We start from the raw sequence: 23,052 nt of genomic DNA on the forward strand, positions 1-23,052 counted from the left end.
TTACCCGTACATATTCAGCTCGAAGTCCTTTGACCCTGACACTGTTCCTCTCAAATGGGACCCTGTAGAGCTGCTTCATGGTGATGTTGTGTTTTCCCAAGATGCGTCTGATGGTGGTGATGCTCACATGGTTTATGTTGTTGAACACTTGCCTGTCTGCAAGTATTTTCTCTCGTAGCTGGCTGATTGGTGTTCAGTTTTGCAAGTAAGTGCCTTCAGGTGTGTATTTGAGTGGTTGCTATTACCCGATGTGTTTTGTATTTTGGATACATGTGTTTTCCAAATGGCACCCTGAGATTTAATTTTTGAACGAAGTGTCTTATGTATGAAATAGAGTGTAGTATGCAGGACCAAGTGTGTTGCATAAAGGACCAAGTGTGTTGCATAAAGGAGTAAGTGTGTTGCAGAACTGCAGCTAGATTGCAAAGCAGCGCTTTTGTTTAAGGTATGGGTACATGTGTTTGAGGTATGGTAACAAAAGCTTCAAGTTGTGTTACTTTAGTCTAAACATGGGTCTATAGTGTTCAAGCAACGGGCAAAAACTGTAATATCTTTAAGGGATTAGGAAAATTTTGTGCATACTTTCCATGAAAATAAAATCACTTACAGCACCTTCAAGTCTGATAGCAGTTTGTTCAGTGAGCTTAATGGTATGGTCCACAGGTATATTCGTCATATCATTCAATCAGCGAACCCTGTTGGGATACTCCTAAATCTATTTTTGACTAGTCTTGTTGGGAAGAATATATATTAATATAATATTTGTAGTGGTAAATTTACAGTGTACATTAGTAATAAAATTCTATTATAATTTCAGTTGAGCAGTAACATAATGACAATAAATTGAATTTGTAAGCTGACAAGCTATTAAACATTTAAACAGGTTTGCCTCTCCAGCCTCTGTATGCATCAAGCATCTGTCTTAATGCCGCACTTGTGTTTGCAGCTGCTACTCTGATGCATGAACGCAGCACCTACTCTTCCTGTTTCCTGTTCACTGCAACCAAACAGACACACACACACTGCCAAAATGAAAATGAGTACTGTTGTGCAATATTAGCAAAGTCATATTTGTATATATAATATATAACTCGGTCACAGAGAACTTAACTTTAAACCCTTCACCTAGTATTACAAATCAAATTTACATCTCATTAAAAGGAAACTTTGTAATTTAAGAATTTATTTTACAAACAATCTTTCTTATACATTTTGGTATTTTCAATCATTCAAAGTTAGATAAGTATTGATTGTTACACAAATTTGTAATGTGTCAAGAAATAAAACAACACTATGAATATCATGAAATCAAGGCTTTATTTACAGTGAAAAAGTAAAACAATGTCTATGTGGTGATTTAAAATGATAATGTGGCATGTTTTAATATGACCTTCAGTAACAATGTATTTTAGGCTACTGTATATCCTATGTCAAAGAAAATTCTCAATTTCAAATACAGCCGTCAAACTCAAAAAACAGCTTGCGCACGTGCTAGGACGTGACATAGACTAAACATATGAGTACCAAAATGTTCAAGGGAGCATCAGTGTTGATATTGCATACCACCCGTAAATGGGTAGTTGCACCCCTGCATTAATATTAATATTAATATTAATCAAACAACACCATTGACTAGAAAAAGAGAAAAGCACTCACTTTGACAGCATAAAATCAGTTTTAAATGCATTATATGTAGTTATCATGCAGCAAGACTATGTCAATATTATTAGTACTTACATTTTTTCTTTTCTTTTGCAATGTCTAGATGAAAGTTGAGGTTACTGGAAAAGTTTAACTGGAAGCCACTGTTGTATCATTGTTCTTCATTTTATTACTGAATGTTAACTGGTCTTGGATAATTAATTTCAGTACTTCAAAAACTTGAACACTTCAATGTTTACCAAAAGGAATATTTCACACAAACTTTTTCTTTATTTGTCACCACCATAAAAACAAGTTACAGCAGGTGTTACATTTAAGGACGATTCACATGTCCTGACATTTACTCACAAGACATAGCACACACACACACACACACACACAGTGACGTGTGTGAAAATTTGGGTTTGTAACAACATACAGTAAGGGTAAGGGAGTAAATGATGACAGAATTAAAAACTTTGGGTGAACTTTTCTTTTAAACACTTGAAGGCTATATGCCTTGTTTTTTATTTCATTTGTTAATATTTATATTAATAATTTAACTTTTGAAATATGTTCAGTAGCATATTTATTTATTTTGAAAAACAAATATTAAAATAATAACAATCATATAGGAGTGCAATGGTTTTAAGATTGGGAACTGCTAAAGACTATCCCTGTAGGCCATTAAAGCTTGGTTCTATGGTGAAAAGCATGGCTATGCTGGTCAGCATGCAGCCTAGACCAGCATAGTAAATAAATATCAGGGAGACATTGTGACAGCCTAATAGTAACAACTTATACAGAACTTGTCTAATACTTATTTTTAGGTTTTCAGAATAAAAAAATGTTTTCTCTTAGAACATTCTGCGATGCCAAAAATTTCTTTTCCAGTGATAATGAAATCCTTGGACAATAAAAGTCGTCATAACTTTGGTTCTTTACACAGGTGCAATGGTTATATGAATGATCAGTATGCATGGTCACTGATTGCTCACTCCCTATAGGAGGATGTGCTCTCCAAACTCATCAGACGTCCTCTGAGCACAGAACTGCCCTGCCGGGACAATTGCTGTCTGAACTCCGTGGTCAGGAAGTAGTAAATGAGAGGGTTAAGGCAACAGTTGAGACTTGCCATGCAGAGAGAAACCGGGTGAAACTGTCTGACAGCCTGACTCAGTGCACAGTCTGTGATGATGCACTGGGAAACCATTAGGTACAGCAGGAAGTTGATGTGGTAGGGGGCAAAACAGAAGAGGAAGACACCTGTACACACCCTGATCATGCGCAAGGCTTTCTGCTTGTCACCAAGATACTGCTTTTGCAAAGAGCTCACTATTAAGTAAGTACAGAAGCTGATGATAATTAGCGGGCTGACAAATCCCAAGAGCTCTGCGGCGGCCATCATAGAAATGGCCAAGCGAACATCCAGCTTGCGCATTGGCAAGTCCTTGAAACAACTGTTATTATTTGCTGATTTGCTCCTCATTAAAATGAAAGGTGAACAGCAGAGGCCCACCATGATCCACACTGCAACGCTGATGCGAACATCGTAGCGCCGCTTCCAGCACTTGGCACAGAACGGGCGCATGAGAAAGGCACAGCGCTGGATGCTGATGCACACCAGAAAGGCGATGCTGGCGTACATGTTCAGGTACTTCAGGTAGAAACACAGCAGACATAACTCGTTACCAAAAGGCCATTCTTCTCGGATGTAGTAGTGAATTCGAAGTGGCAACGATAACACATGAGCCAGGTCAGCAATGGCCAGGTTAATCATGAAGATGATGGCTTTAGTCTTTTTGCTGTGAAGAAAAAATATTATGTGGCATAAGAGGAAATTTACAACTCTAAAAAGACCCAATATAGCTCTTAAAATGCAAAACTATATTGTGCTTCTGTAGAGTCCACAAGAGATGCAGTATTTACATATAAACTTACTTTACATGATAATTTACTAGAGTGAAATACCTTTCAAATGAAAAGTACGTAACAAACAATTACAGAATTATAATTTATGTCCTTTATGTAATTCTATGATGAGTGGACATAAATAAATATTTAAAATGTGTGTGTATAATGGATTTATACATTGTTGTTAATAACATGTTTCCAAGAAGTAATAAAATAATATGTTTCGAATACATGTTGTACTTGCCTCATTAATATAAAAAAGTAAAAATAAATAATAAAACAATAAAATGCATGTGGCCTTAATGGCTAATGGGATCCTGATTTGTGGGCCCAGGTCTTTACTAATTTGAATGCCCCTGCACTAGAGGGAAGATATTTACCATTGCCGTGTGCCTTGCCCCATGTGCACCGCTTTTAAAATACGCTGTTTCAAGTAATAACTTTTAAAAGAAGACACCCATTCTGTTTTATTCTGCTAAGTTGCATTTTGCTTTTGTGAATAAAATAACTTTTCCTGGATGCGTTCTTGCTCCCATCTGCGCCATTTTTATTGTTGGTCTATGTGAACATGCACTAGATGTATGTTTTTGACTATTATGATGCATTTTCGATGATGAGGGCCATGCTTAAAGACACAGGCACTATTTTAAGAGTGCTAATCGCAGTGCTATGCCATAAATCATAAGCACAAAATCAATGGGCATGGCCATGAAGTTTTAGTATTTTCGTGCAAACATGCGCTAAGTCTACATACAAGTGGGTTTCATAAGGATTCATACCTGTGAATGTTAATCCGCCTCAGCAGTATCTAAAAAAGCATTTTTAAACTCCAGTAATCTTCCAGTAATAATAGACTGTGAATGGCCCATCCTGGCCAGCGCTGAGAAAAGTGAAAAAAACTTTGATGCAAGATTTAGTGACTTTTCAGACCCGATAAAGATTTTATTTTCCCAAAAAGTACCTAGTGACCAATCTAGCAACTTTTTGGACAAAACCTTAGCTACTTTCTGTAGAAGAGAGTCGCCAGTACTGCCCCTCAAGCACGAGATCTTGCTTTTCTGCCACAGACACACCTCTCTCAGTGTCTACTCTGTTCAGTGAGTGGCAGAGAGGAGCAGCATGTTCAGTTGACCGCACGGCAGCTGACATAGACGTGAATGAGCTGTGCATGTGCAAACAGTGTTGCCAAGGACCAATCACTAATCTGTATTGTGTGCTCCTCTGTTACAATTTAATTTTACCATTTAATTAGATTTTTATTCTTCTCATGCACTTATCACTGTCTTATCACTCACTATCAAATGGGTTTAGTTCATTCCAGTTTCTGAACTCTCTGAATTCAGATCATTTATCTATTACTGTACATTGTACTTACATAAAATAATAAACTTTAAACTTTATTAAACTTATATACACATAATACAAATATAAATACAAATACACACAGCCTTGGATATTACACACATACATTAAAAATAAAGCTAAGAGGAGGCTGTGCGCTGTGTGAGAAAAAATTTAAAAGATATTCTGTCGCTTCTAATTTTCTCTCTGAGTGATCATTACATGTAAATAGAGCCAAAATCACAGCACTGCCATTGCCTTTAACCTTATAAAATCAGGATTTTAGCAGTGCAGAGCAGCAGCTTGGAAGTTACTGCTGGTTAACATGTAGTCTTAATGGGCCGCGTTTCAGTCATACTCATTACGTTTTCTGACAACAGAAACATGTAAATTTGAACAGCTTTACTGGGAATTCAGCAAACAGAGGTAAAGTGCTGACACAAGTGACTTATATATATCAATTCTTCTGAAGGCATTCGATAGTGTTATGTGAGGGGCTGACTGAAATATTAGTGTTAATTAATTGTTTCCCCCATTTGAAACTAGTGCGTGCAAGACTTCTTTGTTTACATAAGTGCTGCTAAGGGTGCACCTGACACTGACTAAATGCTTTTTGCAGTTCACACTGCAGTGCCTGCAGAAAGTTTAAACAAACAGAAGAAAAGGCAGAGGTGAAGAAATTGAGCACATTGGCTGAATGTGTGAAAGTGATTTGAGAACTGGTCAGTCTTCCACTCCCCCATTACAATAGTTTGGGCCCCCTCTATGGGGCACACCCCACACTTTGAGAACCACTGGATTAAATCATATTTTTGTTATGGTTATGGCACTAGTTTGCTGTCTTCTGATTGAGTTTCCAACTGATTTCTGCACTCAAGGGGTGGCACCAGTACTTATTAGCTATGAAAAGATGTAAGACAATCATACTAATGAGCATTTTAGTCAGAGGTCACAAGACAGCAGGGACTTTATTTCCATTTTGGATCATTCTGAGCAGAAACAATACTTTTTTTCATTCTGGCTCTGGAGTTCCATGGCTCCTTTCCAAATAGTAACCGGTTGGAACAAAATAAAATAATGTTTAATAACGTTCTCTGTGCTAAAGATGGGTGATATACCACCTGCAGTGTTGCCAGATCTTGCAAAAAAAACAAGCCAAAAATATGTGACTTCCTTCAACATTGCTAAGTGATTGATAAGCATTGAACACACAAAATGTGAGGTATATGCATTATGTCTAAGATGTGATTAAATAGAGAGTACATATCTACATTATTAGATCTGGAGTGTTTCTCCACATCATTCATGAGAAGGAACACTTCCATATAATCACTGTGTTACTGAGATCGCATAACAGCGGAGAATTCAAAATCACTCACTGGCGTGACAGCGGTTCCTGGTTGGCTCAAGTTTAACAGCACTCATGGAACAGATATGAGAATGATGGTCTGGAACTGGTTTGTTCTTATATTTAATTGAAACACGAAAAATAAGTAAGGACACGAGAGAGTGCTTAATACACTTGCGCATCTGAGCCTTTACGGTGAGCGTTCAGCTCACAAATAAAAGGGAGAGCAATAATTTTGTAAATAAAAAATATATTTGAAACGCAAGTAATAACGATGGCATTTGTCACTTGTGTGGACTTTTCAGATGGTTCTTTATCACATCAGCAACAGTATTAGTAATCACAATGAAAATGCACACATCCAGTTTCCAGTATAATCCTGCACTGAAATACACATCACTGGAAATGCATTAAAACTATCAAAGACGTCCATCTGCTGCATGTTTACATACAACAACAATTAAAAATAGCCCAGATGGGCGGTGTTCAGGAATTGTTAGGACACACTAGGCCTGTTTGCCCTGCTCTCTCTCTCTCTGAGTACCAACTGAGCCTAAGTAGGTGGGGCCAAGCGTGCGATGATGAGTTAATGAGTGCCTTTTGTTATATCACAATTTTACGGAAGTAGAGAATGAGGCGTTTTGGCAGCTTGGTTTCAATAAATGATTTTATTGCATTGGGGGTTAAGTTTTGAGTTCTGAAATTCACATTCATGTTTTTAGAGTAGAAAGACCTCTTGTCAAAATATAAAGGAAAATTTGATTCCTCATGACATGACCCCTCCAACTATCCGCCAAAAAAGAACATTTTAATATGTACATATTTAAATAATTAAAATATATGATGACTAACTAATTTCTTGCAAGTTCTTTGAGACAAAGTATAAAATAAATATATTTATTTATTATAATATTTTAATGTTTCTTGTAATGTATCATGTACCATAATTTAATTGCAGTAAATCATGATTATTCACAGAAAACTGTGCAATTAATTAGTTAAAATATTTTAAATCGATTCACAACCCTATTAAGTGTACAATAATAATAATAATAATAATAATAAAAGTGGCAATCTAGTAGCATCAAGTCCTTTCTTTTTGTAAGGTACCTGCAACACCTTTTTTTCTGCATTTTGCCTCCAATATAAACATTTTGGACACCCTTGGTTTTAAATTACAAACATTTTATTATTTATTTATTCATTTAATTATTTAATTAACTTATTAAGTCTCTAAGCAGTTCTGGTTTTGGTGACAATGCCTGCTGTAAGTGCTGCTTTCACTTCATTCCCAAAAGTTTAAACAAAATATTTGAACCTTTGATTTGCTAACTGTTTTCAGTGCCTTCATCTTTACACATTCATACATTTGTCCTATGATTTATATACAGCAAAGTCACCAAAAAATGTGCTTATGTTTCCTCTCACATGATGATGTTTAGCCATCTCTATCTTGAATGAGAGTGAATGAGTTGTTGTGCTTGACTCCTCCTATAACCCCCTCCCCAACAAAATGTACATAAATGTTAGAAACATTGAACCTAATCCCTGAAAGACAGGGTGGAAAATAATCATCTATTACAAAACCATTACTGTAAAAACTTAACTAACATAATATGTGGACCTCAGGGAAAGTAGCACAATTTGAAAATAAGTAATTAGTTTTCCCCAAAAATGCAAGTTTACAGTATATTGTGCATGAAACACTTGCCTTATGAATCGACACAGCACCCAAAGAGCCAAGGTGTTGCCCAGTAACCCTGGGATGAAGATGATCAGGTAAAAGTAGGTGTAGAGCTGGTTCATGGCTTTATCCCATTCAGTCAAGTTAGCGGTACAGTTACAGGAACAGGAGATTCTAGAGTAGTTCACCACTACACACGATGAATTCATAGATGTCATGCTGTAACTGTGATTTCAGTTATTGGAGACCAAAGAAAATTATATCTGCAAAAAGAAATGAAAACAACTTTGATGTTGTTTCACATTAGCAGTCGCATTATGATGATATAAAATAAAAAAGAATACCCTTACAAAAATATAAACTAGCCGCAAACATGCCACAAACTCTCTTTTTTTTCACATGCAAATGAGCTTGTGATTTTATTAGAAGTTAGAGGACAAATAGAGGAGAACACAGGAGGCCTGGATTTGTTTTTAACATTTGATATACTTTTTACTTGACATGGCATCCATAAAACTTGGCTTTCCAGCACAACAGTGTGCGGCAAGGATTGTATTGCCATACGGCCTCGATGCCAGGATTTGTTTAATATTTAAGAGTTACTTCCAAACATGCCATGCAGATATTTCTGCCTTCTCTGAAATTATTGAGGTTGATCTTCTCCCAAAAATTTGCGTAAAAGCAATGACTTCGAATCTTGTTTAGTAGATAAACGTTTTTGTTATTGCTATAAGCCAATTTACTCCCCAGCTCTTGCATCAAGATACGCAGCCGATAGAAAACCCCAAGAGTAAATTTTGTTGTGTAGTGTGTATAATAATGATTTCAATGAGTTGTCAATTAAAATCAGTATGTCCTGATCAGATCGATCTGTTCTACAGTATCTATGCACAACATATCCTATAAACCTAAACTTTACTGCTAATAATAATAAAAATAAAGATAATAGATACCTGTGATGAAACGTCTCAGTTATGTAAGTAACCTTGGTTCCCTGAGACGAGGGGAATGAGACATTTTGTCACTAAGGTGACACACTAAGGTGACACATATGGGGAGTGTCCTTCTACACAACCTAATTGAAACCTCTCTACAATAACGGTAATTCTAATATTGTCTATGGTGTTTGAGCCTCACACTTTTAGGCGTGAAGCTGTCCGCTATAAAAGCAGATCCCCAAACACCATTCCTCTGTATTTTTTACTGAGGGACAAAGAGCACCTCAAAGAACTCTGAGTCTTGTAGTGCAGCCAGCTTATGCAATGTCCTGTTCCCCTCGTCTCAGGGAACCGAGGTTGCATACGTAACCAAGATGTTCCATCACAACTCTGTACACTTGACATTGCATCACTAAGCTGATGCATATGGGGAACAGAGTACCATCACGCCACACTTGATTACACAATATAACTTTCTAGAAAGGAAACATGCAGTCCTGCGGGATGGCGACTGACATGAGTATGCTGCATATGAATGACCCTCATGGTCAGCCAGGAGAGGAATACTCAGTAAGTTCTTTTAATCATTTTGTAAATGCAAAGATATTAAAACAATTAATTGCATAACATGTTATGTCCTACTTAAGAACTGAACATTGTAATTTTAACTTAACAAACCAAACTTGGTTGCACATTGTTAAAAGAATAATAATAATAAACCTGCAACTGTAGGACATGCCAATGTGTTAATATGTGATTTATTATAGCCAATTTGCTACTCAAAATTGTTAAACTTCTGGTTTAACTTCAGCTGTATCTGATTTTCAAAGTTGTTGCAAAGTCAAACCAAGCTCTCTGCAGGTCTCATGAGCTATCGACTTGAAAGGAGCAAAAAAATAATTGTCATCAAGTAAACTGTTTTGGGATTCCTGATGAAAGTCCATGGACTTCAAATGCAGTCTGATGTTGTTCAGGGCCCGTTTTCACACAAAAATGACTAAATTAGGCAAATAGTAGCTCCTATCATGAAAAATTAGGAGCAACTCTTAAAAATTAGTGGCATGTCACTGCTAAATTTTGCTAAACGACTGAGTAATTCATGAAGCATTTTAATGCTTAAAGTAGCCAAGACTAATTAGAAGTCATCCTGAGGGAACTTTTTGGGCATCAACACTTGAGACCATGTTAAGGATTTGTCAAGCACACCTTTGATGTTTTGGTTGTTGGAATTCAAAGCCATCATCCTGATCCAGGAGTAGAGAGGCATCTTGGAATTCCACACAACCATTTCCCTCATTGCTGTCTTCAGAATTAGTATTGTTGCCACTTTCACACTTATGTGTTGTGTTTGGCGAAGAAAAAGCATAAAATAGACCTCAGCTAATGCACTTGTATGGCTCTGTAGATGGATACACTCTGCCTGTTTCTAACGAGGGTAAGTTGATGACATAACATTTCCCTTTCTGTCACTCATTCGATGTTGTGTCGATTATAGTGTCACAAGGGTCTTCTTTCGAGAGCCTCGGATACCTCTGAATATGAAAAAGGCCAATGCCAAATTGGCGAACAGAATTTGCAAGTTCCGCCGCCGCACATACGGGTATAAAAGGCGGGGATCAAGCATCTGTTCAGTCAGATTCTTTCTTCGGAGCCAAGCGGTTGTGTGGTCAGCGAGCTGAGACACTCACTACTGTTCCAGTCACCTCTAAGAGCATTGCTGTTGGATCATACGGCGCATTACCAGTGGCTTTCTCCCTTCTCTGCACACCAGTGCAGTCCACGCCCCTGGCCACTTCGACAGCATTTCCAAAAGAGTATATTTCCTCTAAAAGAGTTTACACATTGGCGTTGAACGTCTTTTTAAAGAGGCGCTCTTTTTCAAGATGCCTTTCCACCTTTGTGTAGTTCCTGGATACAGTAGATATCTCTCCACTTCTGATGGTCATATATGCTGCAATCACACTGAGGCAGCGTCTATGAATGGTTAATGTTCTCAATGCGAGAGCGTGACCATGGCAACGTTGCGGCCATGGCTTTCCTTCCTTAAAGGAAACGGCACTCCAGCCGGCCCCCACGTCCCTGCGTGATTGAGGCCAACCCAGCTGCCGATGGAGGTGATTTGGGGAGTTCGGTGGGCACGGTTCCTTCGGGTAAATCCCTCGTTTGCTTCCGTCTGGGCTCAATGTGAGACCGGCTCGCCCCACGGCCAGTCCGATGTCTCTTTCAGACCCCCTGAGCTGGATAAAAATATCGCCGCTACATTTGAGCATTGTGGTGTCTGACACTGAGGGTTCAACTGGGCTGCCACCTTCAGGTCTGCTCGCCCACTCTGAGACCGCCGCGCAAATGTCCTGGCATGCTTGCCTGGGCCGCCGAGAGCGTTGGGCTGGACCGGAACTTCCCATCACCCCCTCAGCCCTCATGGTTAGATGACTGGGCTGGTTCCTCGTGTCAGGGCGCCGCTCACAGCCACGCCCCCCCCCCCCGGTTCCCGAAGTGCATAACGAGCTGACAAAGTCACTTTTAGTGCCCAAAACTGACCTCCTCGCTCATCCGCACTCACTACCCTCAACAGCAGGCAGTCCACGGGTACACGGAGGTCCCCCAAGTGGACAAAGCGGTCGCAGTACACCTGCGGCCGCAAAATGCGGCCACCTGGCGGAATCGGCTAGTACATCCCTTCGAGGCCTGTAGGACGACATCATCCCTGTTGTCCAAAGCCTACAGCGCCACCGGACGGGCCTCTTATGATCTGCATGCCACAGCTCTCCTGCAAACCCACCAGGCCAAGGCACTTAAAGAACTGCACTTGGGTAGTCCTGATCCTGATGTGCTGCACGTACTGTGCTCAGCAACTGACCTGGCCCACCGGGACACACAGGTCGCAGCACGGGGATCCGGCCAAGCGATAGCCAAGCTCATGGTCCAGGAACGACATCTGTGGCTGGACCTGGTCAAGATGCGGGATACTGACAAAGTTCAGTGGTGAAAGAGACCATTTAACACATCACGCCTCCTCGCCGCCTAAGCGCACGTACACCGTCTGTTCGCCCATTCAGGATGCTCACATTCTAACATGCATCCAGCATCAAGATTGGTTCGTAGCAGTAGACCTGAAGGATGTGTACATTCATGTCTCAATTTTTACCCAACACGGACCCTTTCTACTGTTTGCGTTCGAGGGCCGGGCATACCAGTACAAGGTCCTCCCCTTCGGCCTGTCCCTGTCCCCTTACATCTTCACGAAGGTTGTAAATGCCACCCTTGCTCCGCTAAGGTAAGTAGGCATCCTCATACTCAACCACCTCGATGACTGGCTGATCCTAGCTCACTCTCGAAAGGCACTATGTGCTCACAGGGACCTAGGGCTTCAGGTCAACTTGGAAAAGAGCAAGCTCTCCCTGGTTCAGAGCATCTCTTTTCTCAGCATGGAGTTAGACTCAGTCTCAATGATAGGGCGACTCACAAAAAAGCATGCGCAATCAGTGCTGAATTGCCGCTCTTCATTCAAAATAGACACTGCGGTCCCTCTAAAACAGTTCCAGAGGCTCCTGGGGCATATGGCATCCTCAGCTGCGGTCGCACCGCTAAGGTTGATGCATATGGCTTCAGACTGGAGTTGCAAGATGGGCATGGCGCCGTGACACATATCGTGTGATCTTCACCCTCCTCTATCATCAGTTATTCAACCCCTGGACAGACCTTTGTTTTCTGTGGACAGGAGTCCCCCTGCAGTAGGTGTCCAGATGCATTGTGGTCACCACAGATCCCTCCAAACAGGGTTGGGGCGGCGTGTGCAACGGGCACGCAGCCGCCGGTTCCTGGAAGGGCCCACAGTTACATTGGCACATCAACTACCTACAGTTGCAGGCTGTATTTCTTGCCCTGCTGAGTTTTTTCCCACTGATCCAAGGCAAGCACGTCTTGATCCGTTCAGACAGCACCGCAATGGTAGCGTACATAAATCGCCACAGCAGCGTGCACTCTCGTCACATGTCACAACTCGGCCGCCATCTCATCCTTTGGAGTCAGCAACAACTGAGGCCACTGCATGCCACTCATATCCCAGGCAGCCTCAACATGAAAGTGTGACAGGCTCCGCTCAACGGGGAGTGGAGGCTCCACCCCCAGGTGGTTCAGCTGATCTGGGACTGTTATGGCAAAGCACAGGTAGACCTGTTCGGTGCTGTGCAAGGTCAGGGAGGATGAGTAACAAGTCCCTCTAGTGGCCCCTTACTGGCCTACTCGAACCTAGACGTTCTGCATTACCTGTAATCTCAGAACATCTTCTTAATATTATTAACTCCTCTCTATCCTTAGGACATGTCCCAAGAAACTTTAAAATAGCAGTTATCAAACCGCTTATTAAGAAGCATCAGCTTGATCCTGGAGAATTGGCTACTTATAGACCAAATTCAAATCTCCCATTTATGTAGGTAGTGTCCTCCCAACTATGGTCAAGCTGATCATACTAAAATAGTATTTTAGTTTAGTCACCCTACAGAGACTGCACTCATCAGTCACAAATGACATGCTCCTATCATCTGATCGTGGCTGCATTTCTTTTCTAATGCTTTCAGATCTTAGTGCTGCTTTCAACACCATAGATCACAACATTCTCTTGAATAGGCTTAAGAATTATGTTGGCATTTGTGGACTTGCATTAGAACGGTTTAGGTCCTATTTAGCAGAGCACTACTATGGGATCAATTCCATGCCACATATATTTGCAAAAATATAAAGTATTGCAAAATAAAATAAAGTTTTGCAAAAGAAAAAAGTATTGAGCAAAAAATTAAGTATCACAAACGTAAAATAAAGTATCGAGAGAAAAAAGAACGTTTTGCAAACAAAAATAAAGAATTGCAAAATATAAATAAAATATAGCAAAAACCAAGATATAATTAATTGCAAAAATCAATGACTGTTGTAAAAGAAACTAAAGAACTTTTATCCTTTTTTATCTCTGCAACAGATTTTTAGGCAGCAATGATTTTGCCACACATTTTTTTCTTTGCAATGCCTACTAATTATTTTGCAATGCTCCTTTTAATCTGCATTTCCATCACGTGTGAGCTCGTGATACCGTTTTGCCTTTGCGCTTCACTTTTCTGTGCATTTCACTTTATGGCACTGTTTTGACGTGGGGGTTGAGTCAGGGGATTGGGGCATGTACAACGGGCTCAGTGATGCCTCCCTGGAAGTTACGTCATTAGCTTGAGACACGGATCAAACATCATGGCATGTGTAACACGTCAATGAACATTGCCCGTAATTTATAGCCTCGGCTGATGTAATCATTAGATGCACCTGTGGCCAGGCTATAAATGGATGCGTCATCAGGTGTCGTCAGATCCTAATTTTTCAGAGCGATTCTGTGTGTGTGTGTTTCACAACCGTTTCAAAACTTTCTTTCCTCTGCTAGGAGTTAGAATTTGTTAGGCAGTGTGCCAAATTCTCCTTTTCTCTTCTTTCTAAGAAAATAATATATATATTTTTAAAAGAGAGAATGACTGAAAGCCGGGGCAAACGAGGACACGCATCAGTTTTGCTCTGTTTGTTTGAGGGAAGAGCACGCTGCTCTCGCGTTGCAGCAGGGTGGGTGCGAGCACTGTGATTTGCTTTCTGGCAAAGTGCTTCGCGCTCGCCTCGCTTGCTTCCGGGAGTCAGCATCCACGCTTAGTTCGTGGGGCTCTCGCATGGATTTGGCTGAGGAGCAAGAGACGGGTTTGTCCCTTTCCCTCGCTCTCTCCCCAAACCCAGCTGGTCCTTCACATGATCTCGAAGTGCGTTCCGACACCTCTTCGGTTCATGAGGGAGACCACAATTCACTTCCCGCCTCCGAGCTTTCCGTCCGTGATAAAAAATCAGCGGAGGAATTGCTCAATGTGGTTACTCATGCGGTTGACAGACTCCAGTTTTACTGGAGGAGGGGAACGCCTCATCAGTCCCTTCCCTTCTTTGATAACCTCCATGAAGAGCATTCTCGCTCATGGAGGAACCCCCGTTCTTCCCGTGTTCACGTACCATCGATGTCATTATATTTGACTATCGTGGGTGCAGAGGCACGGGGATATTCTGATACTCTCTCCTCTCAAAGCCTTGTAGGACAACCTCCACTTTAGTGGGAAGGGCTTATCAAGCAGCAGGTCAGGCTGATGTGAGCAGGACGACCTGAGTGTGGGTGCTGCGCTCGACGAGCAAGCCTTCTTTGAGCTTCGCCGAGCCACAGATCTTTCTCTCCATGCGACCAAGCAAACAGCCCCTGCTATTGGCCGGTCTATGTCTGCCTTGGTCACCACAGAGAGGCACCTTTGGCTCAAGCTTTCGGGCATCGAGGACAAGGACAAAGTTTTGACAACTGTCTCCCACTAGAATTGAGTCCATTCAGATCACCATGAGCAAAGTCAGGCTAGGTCAAGGTTGCACTGTTATCATTATCAACGATTTCCAGGTCTCAGGGCGACCGCGTCCTCGGTGATCCCTCTACACCTTCTGCTCATGAGACCGTTTTTGTTGTGGCTCAAAGCCAGGGGATTTCTTCCAAGGGCCAAAACCCCTAGGCTAATAAGGGTTATGCGCCTCAGGCTTCGTTCCCTTTCTATGTGGTTCAGACCCCGTTTTGTTTGCCTTGGGTCCCACTCTAGGTGCGTCTTGTTGTCGCAAGCTGCTAACGACAGACGCCTCATGACGGGCTGGGTAGCGGCCTTAAGTGGTCGGCCAGCTTAAGGAGATAGGAGGGTCATTAGCTCGGTTGTCACAGTCACTGTCTCGAGTTGATGGCTGTATTTCTGGGCCTGAAATATCCTGCCATATCTTGGTGCGGGTGGGCAATACAGCGGTAGCCTCTCACATAAATCATCAGGGAGATCCACGTTCTTGTCAGCCCCCCTGGGGGGAATCATGGTGACGCATACATGGCACAAATGCGCCTGCATGCGTTTCCTTCTACTAAGTTCATATTACAGAACCAGCTAACTGCCAGTTCTGGATTTTATGTAGAAAGAACTGTCAGCGTGCACTTGCCTCGCCACTGCCATGTTCTATGTGGCCTCCACTTCGGTTTGCTTGGTGGGCAGGGTGCCCTCTATGAGGCATCCTTGCTAGGACCTCTTCATAGGGTAAGACCCCCCTTTTAAACCTCTAGAGTCAGAGTTTGGTAGACTTCTGACTCTCAAGATGTTTTTTTATGGCAATTACGTCTCTAAGGAGACTTGGGTACCTACAGGCTCTGTCTCTTTTGCCGACCTGTTTTGAGTTTGCCCCAGGTATGACCAAAAGCATTCTTTGCACCCTCACCCTGACTACCTGCCCAAGGTGCCTTTCCCAACCCTTGGCCATTTATTCTCTAAGCCTTTTGCTCCCTGCCGTTTGTAACACCAGAGCAGCTAAGACTTCTCAGACTTTGTCCAGTCTGTACCCTTCAGAATTATGTCCACCGCATTTGCTAGTGGCATAAAGTCACTTGGAAGCCGTGACCGGGTGGCGGTCACCTCCTGGCAGACTATGTCACTTTGGGTGAGGGATGCTACTGCCCTGGCCTACGAGGCGCGCAGTCAAGGTTCGCCAGTAGGTTTTAGGGTGCACTCTACCAGAGGGCTCTCCTCCTCTAAAGCCTTGGCTAGAGGTCTCCCTCTGCAGCAAGTTTGTGATGCGGCAGGTTGGTTCTCACCGCACACATTCATTAGACTTTTATAGTTTGGATGTTCTTGCCACTCTGGCCAGTCTCAACGTCAGGACTCCTATCCTGATGCCAGCCATACATCACTTCAGTCTATTATGATGGACTTCATAGGATGAACTGATGCCAACTCCATCCATAAAACATGGGATACTTAATATGCCATTTCCTGAACTATGGACTTAGGATAGACATCACTGAATGACCTGCTGGCTGAACTGCGATGCACCTCACTCATCTCTGCCTGCATCACCTTGGCCTAATGATGGACCACACTCCTGAAATTGAATACATTGACTATAAATGAATTGCCAACAAAAGCCTTTATCAGCCAACTAACAAAGGACAATGTATCTATGTAAACTTCTACAGTTAATACAGAATGGACTTCAAAGACATTAATCATTAATCATACAAAAGTTCATACAACATCTTTGTTTAAACACTGGCCCTTTACACTTACTTAATTTATTAAACAATGTCTTGCACTGCACATAAATAAGTAATATTGGCATTATATTCATGCTGTTTAGCCAGAGGGGAAATGGTCCCTATAGTGAGCCTGGTTTTTCCCAAGGTTTTTTTCTCCATTAAACAACATCTTTAGATGGAGTTTTGTGTTCCTTGCCACAGTCGCCTGCGGCTTGCTCACTGGGGTTCTTACTACAATTATTATTTAATTATATATTTTGATTGCGTACTCCAGGTAGGGAAGGAGGTATTGCCCCAAGTGAAGGAGTTCAAGTACCTCAGGGTCTTGTTCACGAGTGAGGGGACAATGGAGCGGGAGGTTGGCCGGAGAATCGGGGCAGCAGGGGCGGTATTGCACTCGCTCTATCGCACCGTTGTCACGAAAAGAGAGCTGAGCCAGAAGGCAAAGCTCTCGATCTACCGATCAATTTTTTTTCTGGGTCATGACCGAAAGAACTAGGTTGCGAGTACAAGCGGCCGAAATGGGCTTCCTCAGAAGGGTGGCGGGCTTCTCCCTTAGAGATAGGGTGAGGAGCTCAGTCATCTGTGAGGAGCTCGGAGTAGAGCCGCTGCTTCTTTGCATCGAAAGGAGTCAGTTGAGGTGGTTTGGGCATCTGGTAAGGATGCCCCCTGGGGAGGTGTTTCAGGCACGTCCAGCTGGGAGGAGGCCTTGGGGAAGACCCAGGATTAGGTGGAGAGATTACATCTCCACACTGGCCTGGGAACGCCTCGGTGTCCCCCAGTCAGAGCTGGTTAATGTGGCTCGGGATAGGGAAGTTTGGGGCCCCCTGCTGGAGCAGCTGCCCCCACGACCCGACTTCGGATAAGCGGTTGAAGATGGATGGATGGATGGGATGGATGGATATTTATTTTTATACACAATTTACAATTACAGAATGGTGACTCTATGGCTTTACCGATAATTCAGTTTAATTTCTGTTAATGCATGATTTTCTGTAAAGCTGCTTTGAAACGATGTGTGTTGTGAAAAGCGCTATACAAATAAATACCAGACGTATTTTTTTGTATATTGTGTTGAAGCACGCCTCTGCCACGTCAAGAACTCCCATATTACTTCAGTGTATTGTTATTTTGTTGTTGTTAGAAGCCAACTGTAACCAGATTACTGTTGGATTTGTATTGGAATAATTTGACTAGTTCCTCCCCTTCTTGATTATTTTGATTAATAATCAAAATACTCAACCTTCAGGGTAGATTGAGACTCGATCAGTAACTTACTATTATTTTTCTCTTGTCAAAGAGTGGTGCTCCGAGGATAGAATTTAATGAGTTAAATTCTATTATTTAATTTAATTAATTAATAATTAATAATATTAATTATTAAATATTTCTGATAGTCAAATTAATCTAAACAACCAGTAGCATCCTACACATGACTGCTGTAATCAGAAACCATGCTTCTGATACAATTAGCCATAGTTGTACTACAGTAATACTGTAGTATCCATATAGTAATCATAGTTTTATTATAGTAATATTGAAACCATGTCTGTAGTAACTATGGTTAAGTTTGTAGTTACTATGGTTTTACTACAAATACCATGGTTAAACTATGGTTGCAGAAGTAAACCATGTTTTTTGTAAGGGAAAACCTGTAGATGTGTTTGTTATCAGATTTTGATCAGGATTTTGCAGTATTTTTTTCTGAAAAAACCGTGATACAAAGTGAACAGTGAGAAATTTGATACACTACACCCCTAGTCACCATATCACTGTTTACTGTACCAAAAACTCTGAACACCAGGATGTTGGAACCACTATCTGTAGATGCACAGACAATCTGTAGCAAAAACTCTGAACACCAGGAAGTTGGAAACACTATCTGTAGAGGCACAGACAATCTTGCCACGTATGTTGTACTCTTAATAGATATCTTTAAAGCACTGGCCAGTGCATCACAAGGATGGGAGCACTTCAGTCTTTTGCAGTGTTCTGTTGTACAAATGAATAATTTTATTCTGGCAGTCCAACAATCAACTGTGGTTGCAATCCATTAAAAATTTCTCAAGGCAGCTGTCGCTTTCTGTATCATGATTTGAGCAGCCTCAGTTATCTTTGAGTACAGGGGCAGACTGGCCTTAGGGAGAGCCGGGACTTTTCACAGTGGGCCGGCCGCGAAACGGGACTGAAATTGGCGGGCGATAATCTGAAACGGCTTGCCGCATTAATACCGAAAGGGCAGCGACTGGCTGAAAAGGGCCGCCAAATGGCGATATACAGAAAAGGACAGCAACCCAACTCAACAACTTTTGGGCTGGTTTCTATGTAAAATCCAGGGTCGGTTTCTCTTCTCAGTCTGCTCCTGTTTGATTGTAAAGTAGGCCTTATACAGTATAGAAGTGCCAGGCTGCAATGTACTAATCATCTCTTTATATGAGGGCAGATCAAGAATGCTAGAAGAGTAAAGTTCTTGAACTATGATCTTCAATACAGCTTTGTTCACAGTGACTTGAGACACATGTTTGATGGGGAAGTCAGAATCCACTTATCAGATGCTTGTGGCTGGTGTGAATGTATGTATCTGTCACGATTCCCTTGTTGTCTGCCCTGGGTTTCACTTGTCATTGTTAAATGTACTACACTTCCCAGAATCCACCTGCCATCACCACTGCCATTTTGTTCATTGTTCTCACCTGTGTCTAATTCAGTCATCACTCCCTGGTTATTTAAGCCCTGCTTTTTGTTCACTCCTTGTTGTTCGTTGAATGTAGTTCAAGCCTGGTATGTGTTCCTTGCCCTAGTTCTCGGTTTATGTTTATTTCCCCATTGAGGGTTTTTCCTTTGTTTATTTGTTTGTTCATTTAATAAAGAAGTCCTGCATTTAGATCCTCTCTCCTCGCTGCCTCATTCGTAACAGAACGAACGACCAACCATGGATCTAGCGGTTTCACAAGCCAACTGCAGTCTGCTGAGCTTGATGCAGGGAAGCCGTCCGGTGGAGCACCACATCCGTGATTTCCTCAAGCTGGCGAGGGTCATGGACTTCCCAGACTCCCTCCTGGTGGGTTTTTTCCGGGCCAACCTGAACGGTGCACTCAACGAGCGGTTGCCACCGGCGACGCGCGGCTGGACGCTCCGCGAATTCGTGGAGGAGACCCTGTTAGCCTGCGGTTCGTCGTTCACTGTGGACGTCGTCGAGGAGGACCCCGTAGCTCCCCCCACAGTGGTAACTCTCCATTCGCCCATGGTTCGTCCCTTCATGCCTGCCTTAGTCAACGAACCAGCGCTGCTAACTTCATCCGCCCGGAGAAGGAGGAAAAGAAAGGCCTCTGCTCTCCAGCCTACGCCAACCACGGCCAACTAGCCAGCGCCTGTAGCCTCCGATGTCAGTGAGCCAGCGCCTGTAGCCTCCGATGTCAGTGAGCCAGCGCCTGTAGCCTCCGATGTCCCTGAGCCAGCGCCTGTAGCCTCCGATGTCCCTGAGCCAGCGCCTGTAGCCTCCGATGTCCCTGAGCCAGCACCTGTGGCCATGACCGTCCAAGAGCCAGTAGCCCCCGAGCTTCCCAGAGCTCCGCCTTTCGAGCTTTCCAGAGCTCCGCCTTCCGAGCCTCTCGAGCTTTCCAGAGCTCCGCCTTCCGAGCCTCTCGAGCTTTCCAGAGCTCCGCCTCCCGAGCTTTCCAGAGCTCCGCCTTCCGAGCCTTTCGAGCTTTCCAGAGCTCCGCCTTTCGAGCTTCCTAGAGCTCCGCCTTCCGAGCCTCGCGAGCTTTCCAGAGCTCCACCCCCAGAGCCTCCTGCGGCTCCACCCCCTGAGCCTCCCTTGGCTCCGCCTCTCAAGCCTCTCGAGCCTTCCAGGGCTCCGCCTCTCAAGCCTTCCAGGGATTCGCTTCTGGAGCATCCTACGGCGCCACCTCCCTCGGCTCCACCTCCAGAACCTTCCAGACCTCCACCTCTAGAGCCTCCTACGGCGCCACCTCCATCGACTCCGCCTCTAGAGCCTCCTATGGTGCCACCTCCATCGGCTCCGCTTCCAGAGCCTTCCAGGTCTCCGCCTCTAGAGCCTCCTATGGCACCTACTTCCACGCCTCCGCCTGCAACGGCTCCACCTCCCACGGTTCGGCATCCTGAACCTGTTCTTGCCCTGTGGCCAGCTCCCAGGCCTCCTGACCCCGTTCCCATCCTGTGGCCTCCTCCCAGGCCTCCTGACCCGGTCCCTGTCCAGTGGCCTCTTCCCAGGCCCCCTGACCCAGTCCCTGTCCAGTGGCCTCCTCCTAGGTTCCCCAAACCTGTCCTTGCCCTGTGCCTCCTTGGTCTGCCTGTCTGCTCCCTGTGCCCCCTTGGACTGCCTGTCTGCCCTTTGTGCCCCTTGGACTGCCTGTTTTCTTCTTGTAATCCCTTGGTCTGTCTGTTTGCCCCTTGTGCTCTTCTGGTCTGTCTGTTTGCTTCCCCCACTCCTTGGACGATTTTTTTTTTTTCATTTAATTTTTTTTCTCTGAGGAGCATCTGGAAGCCGCTCCTTTGAGGGGGGGCTATGTCACGATTCCCTTGTTGTCTGCCCTGGGTTTCACTTGTCATTGTTAAATGTACTACACTTCCCAGAATCCACCTGCCATCACCACTGCCATTTTGTTCATTGTTCTCACCTGTGTCTAATTCAGTCATCACTCCCTGGTTATTTAAGCTCTGCTTTTTGTTCGCTCCTTGTCGTTCGTTGAATGTAGTTCAAGCCTGGTCTGTGTTCCTTGCCCTAGTTCTCTGTTTATGTTTATTTCCCCATTGAGGGTTTTTCCTTTGTTTATTTGTTTGTTCATTTAATAAAGAAGTCCTGCATTTAGATCCTCTCTCCTCGCTGCCTCATTCGTAACAGTATCAATCTTTCTCTTCAATTTAGAGTAGTTTTTGAGGACATGTGGGTGAATTCTCTGCAAAATAAATAAATAGTGTGCAATATTTTAAACACCGCTTCATCAATAAACAGGACCCATTTGCAGTGGATTAAAAATTTTAAATAGCTTAAATACTATAATTTAAAAGTAGCAATCAAAATTTTGAAATTTTCTATCAATTCCCACCAATGAAACACAGTACTGAAAGAGTTTTTCAAATTTGATTGTCATTCTTAGAGCAGTGGGCAGTCATTGCTGCCAATTAAATACTTTTAATGAAGTCAATGCCAAAGAAATTCACAAAAAAGTCACATTGACATTGACTTCTACAAAAAATATACCACACCTCTTAACCTCAAAGCTTACTGTAGGCCTGTCTTGAAAGGTTATCACTAAAAATTATTTTCTTTATGGAGATTGGTAATTACATTTTGAAGGGGATTTATACTTCCGGAAACATATTGTTGCACTTTATTGCTCAGTTAAATAATAGAAATTAGTCTTAATTAATCCGTGCCAAAATGGATGAAAATAACAAAGACTTTCGGATGACATTAGCAGTAAAAAATTTAAACTTGCCTCAACATGGGATCCGCTGTGATGGTGAAATTTTGAAGGCAGAAATTTCCTTGGTGAGTGGGAGACAAAAAAAGCAATTAATCTTGAATGAATCCTTATTAATCATAGGCGTTACTAGACCCTTTTTTAGGAGGGCTTCCGCCCCCCTAAAATTAATCTCAGCCCCCCCCCTAAAAATAAGTGACTTTGCAATCAGCTGCAGCTGCAATGGTTTCAACCGTGAGGCACTTTGGTGCCTTATCCCAACTGCAAAGACTGACTGTAGTGTGAGCCAATACCATTGGAGTGTGGGCTGTAAAGAAACATTTCATTAGTTTGACCCACTGAAAGAATACGACCCATTTTCTTATTCGATTCATGTAGGAGCGACGTTATTATTAAACATAAGTTATTATTATTAGAGTTAATTCACTCCACCAAAAATCAACCAAGCTAAATGTGACATTTATTGTAATAATAATTTTTTTTGGTGTTTGGTTTAATCTACAGTAGTTGCAAATTTATTGATTTTCTATAATAAATGTTAATAAATGTTTTTTAAATGTTAACCGTGGATTAATAGCGATGTCCGTGCGGCATTTAATGCTGAGACCTTAATTCTGGGAACGCAG

At 42.6% G+C, this 23,052-nt stretch overlaps 1 protein-coding gene across 4 annotated transcripts in view; it reads right to left on the reverse strand.

Moving 5' to 3' along the window:
• Positions 1 to 1,308: 1,308 nt before the first annotated feature.
• Positions 1,309 to 23,052, reverse strand: part of p2ry10 (P2Y receptor family member 10) — a 67,487-nt gene continuing 45,743 nt past the window's right edge. For 3 of the 4 annotated variants that reach the window (XM_052088955.1, XM_052088957.1, XM_052088954.1), the window contains 2 exons: positions 7,956 to 8,191; positions 1,309 to 3,446 (listed from right to left, as the gene is read on the reverse strand). In XM_052088955.1, the coding sequence (XP_051944915.1) occupies positions 2,636 to 3,446; positions 7,956 to 8,146 (1,002 nt within the window). In that variant the 5' untranslated portion in view covers positions 8,147 to 8,191 and the 3' untranslated portion in view covers positions 1,309 to 2,635. Of the gene's footprint in view, positions 3,447 to 7,955; positions 8,192 to 22,441; positions 22,491 to 23,052 lie in introns of all 4 variants that reach the window. The other variant, XM_052088956.1, reaches the window with a different exon arrangement.

Source organism: Xyrauchen texanus, chromosome 23 (genome assembly GCF_025860055.1).
Source record: "Xyrauchen texanus isolate HMW12.3.18 chromosome 23, RBS_HiC_50CHRs, whole genome shotgun sequence".
Classification (NCBI taxonomy): Eukaryota; Metazoa; Chordata; class Actinopteri; order Cypriniformes; family Catostomidae; genus Xyrauchen; species Xyrauchen texanus.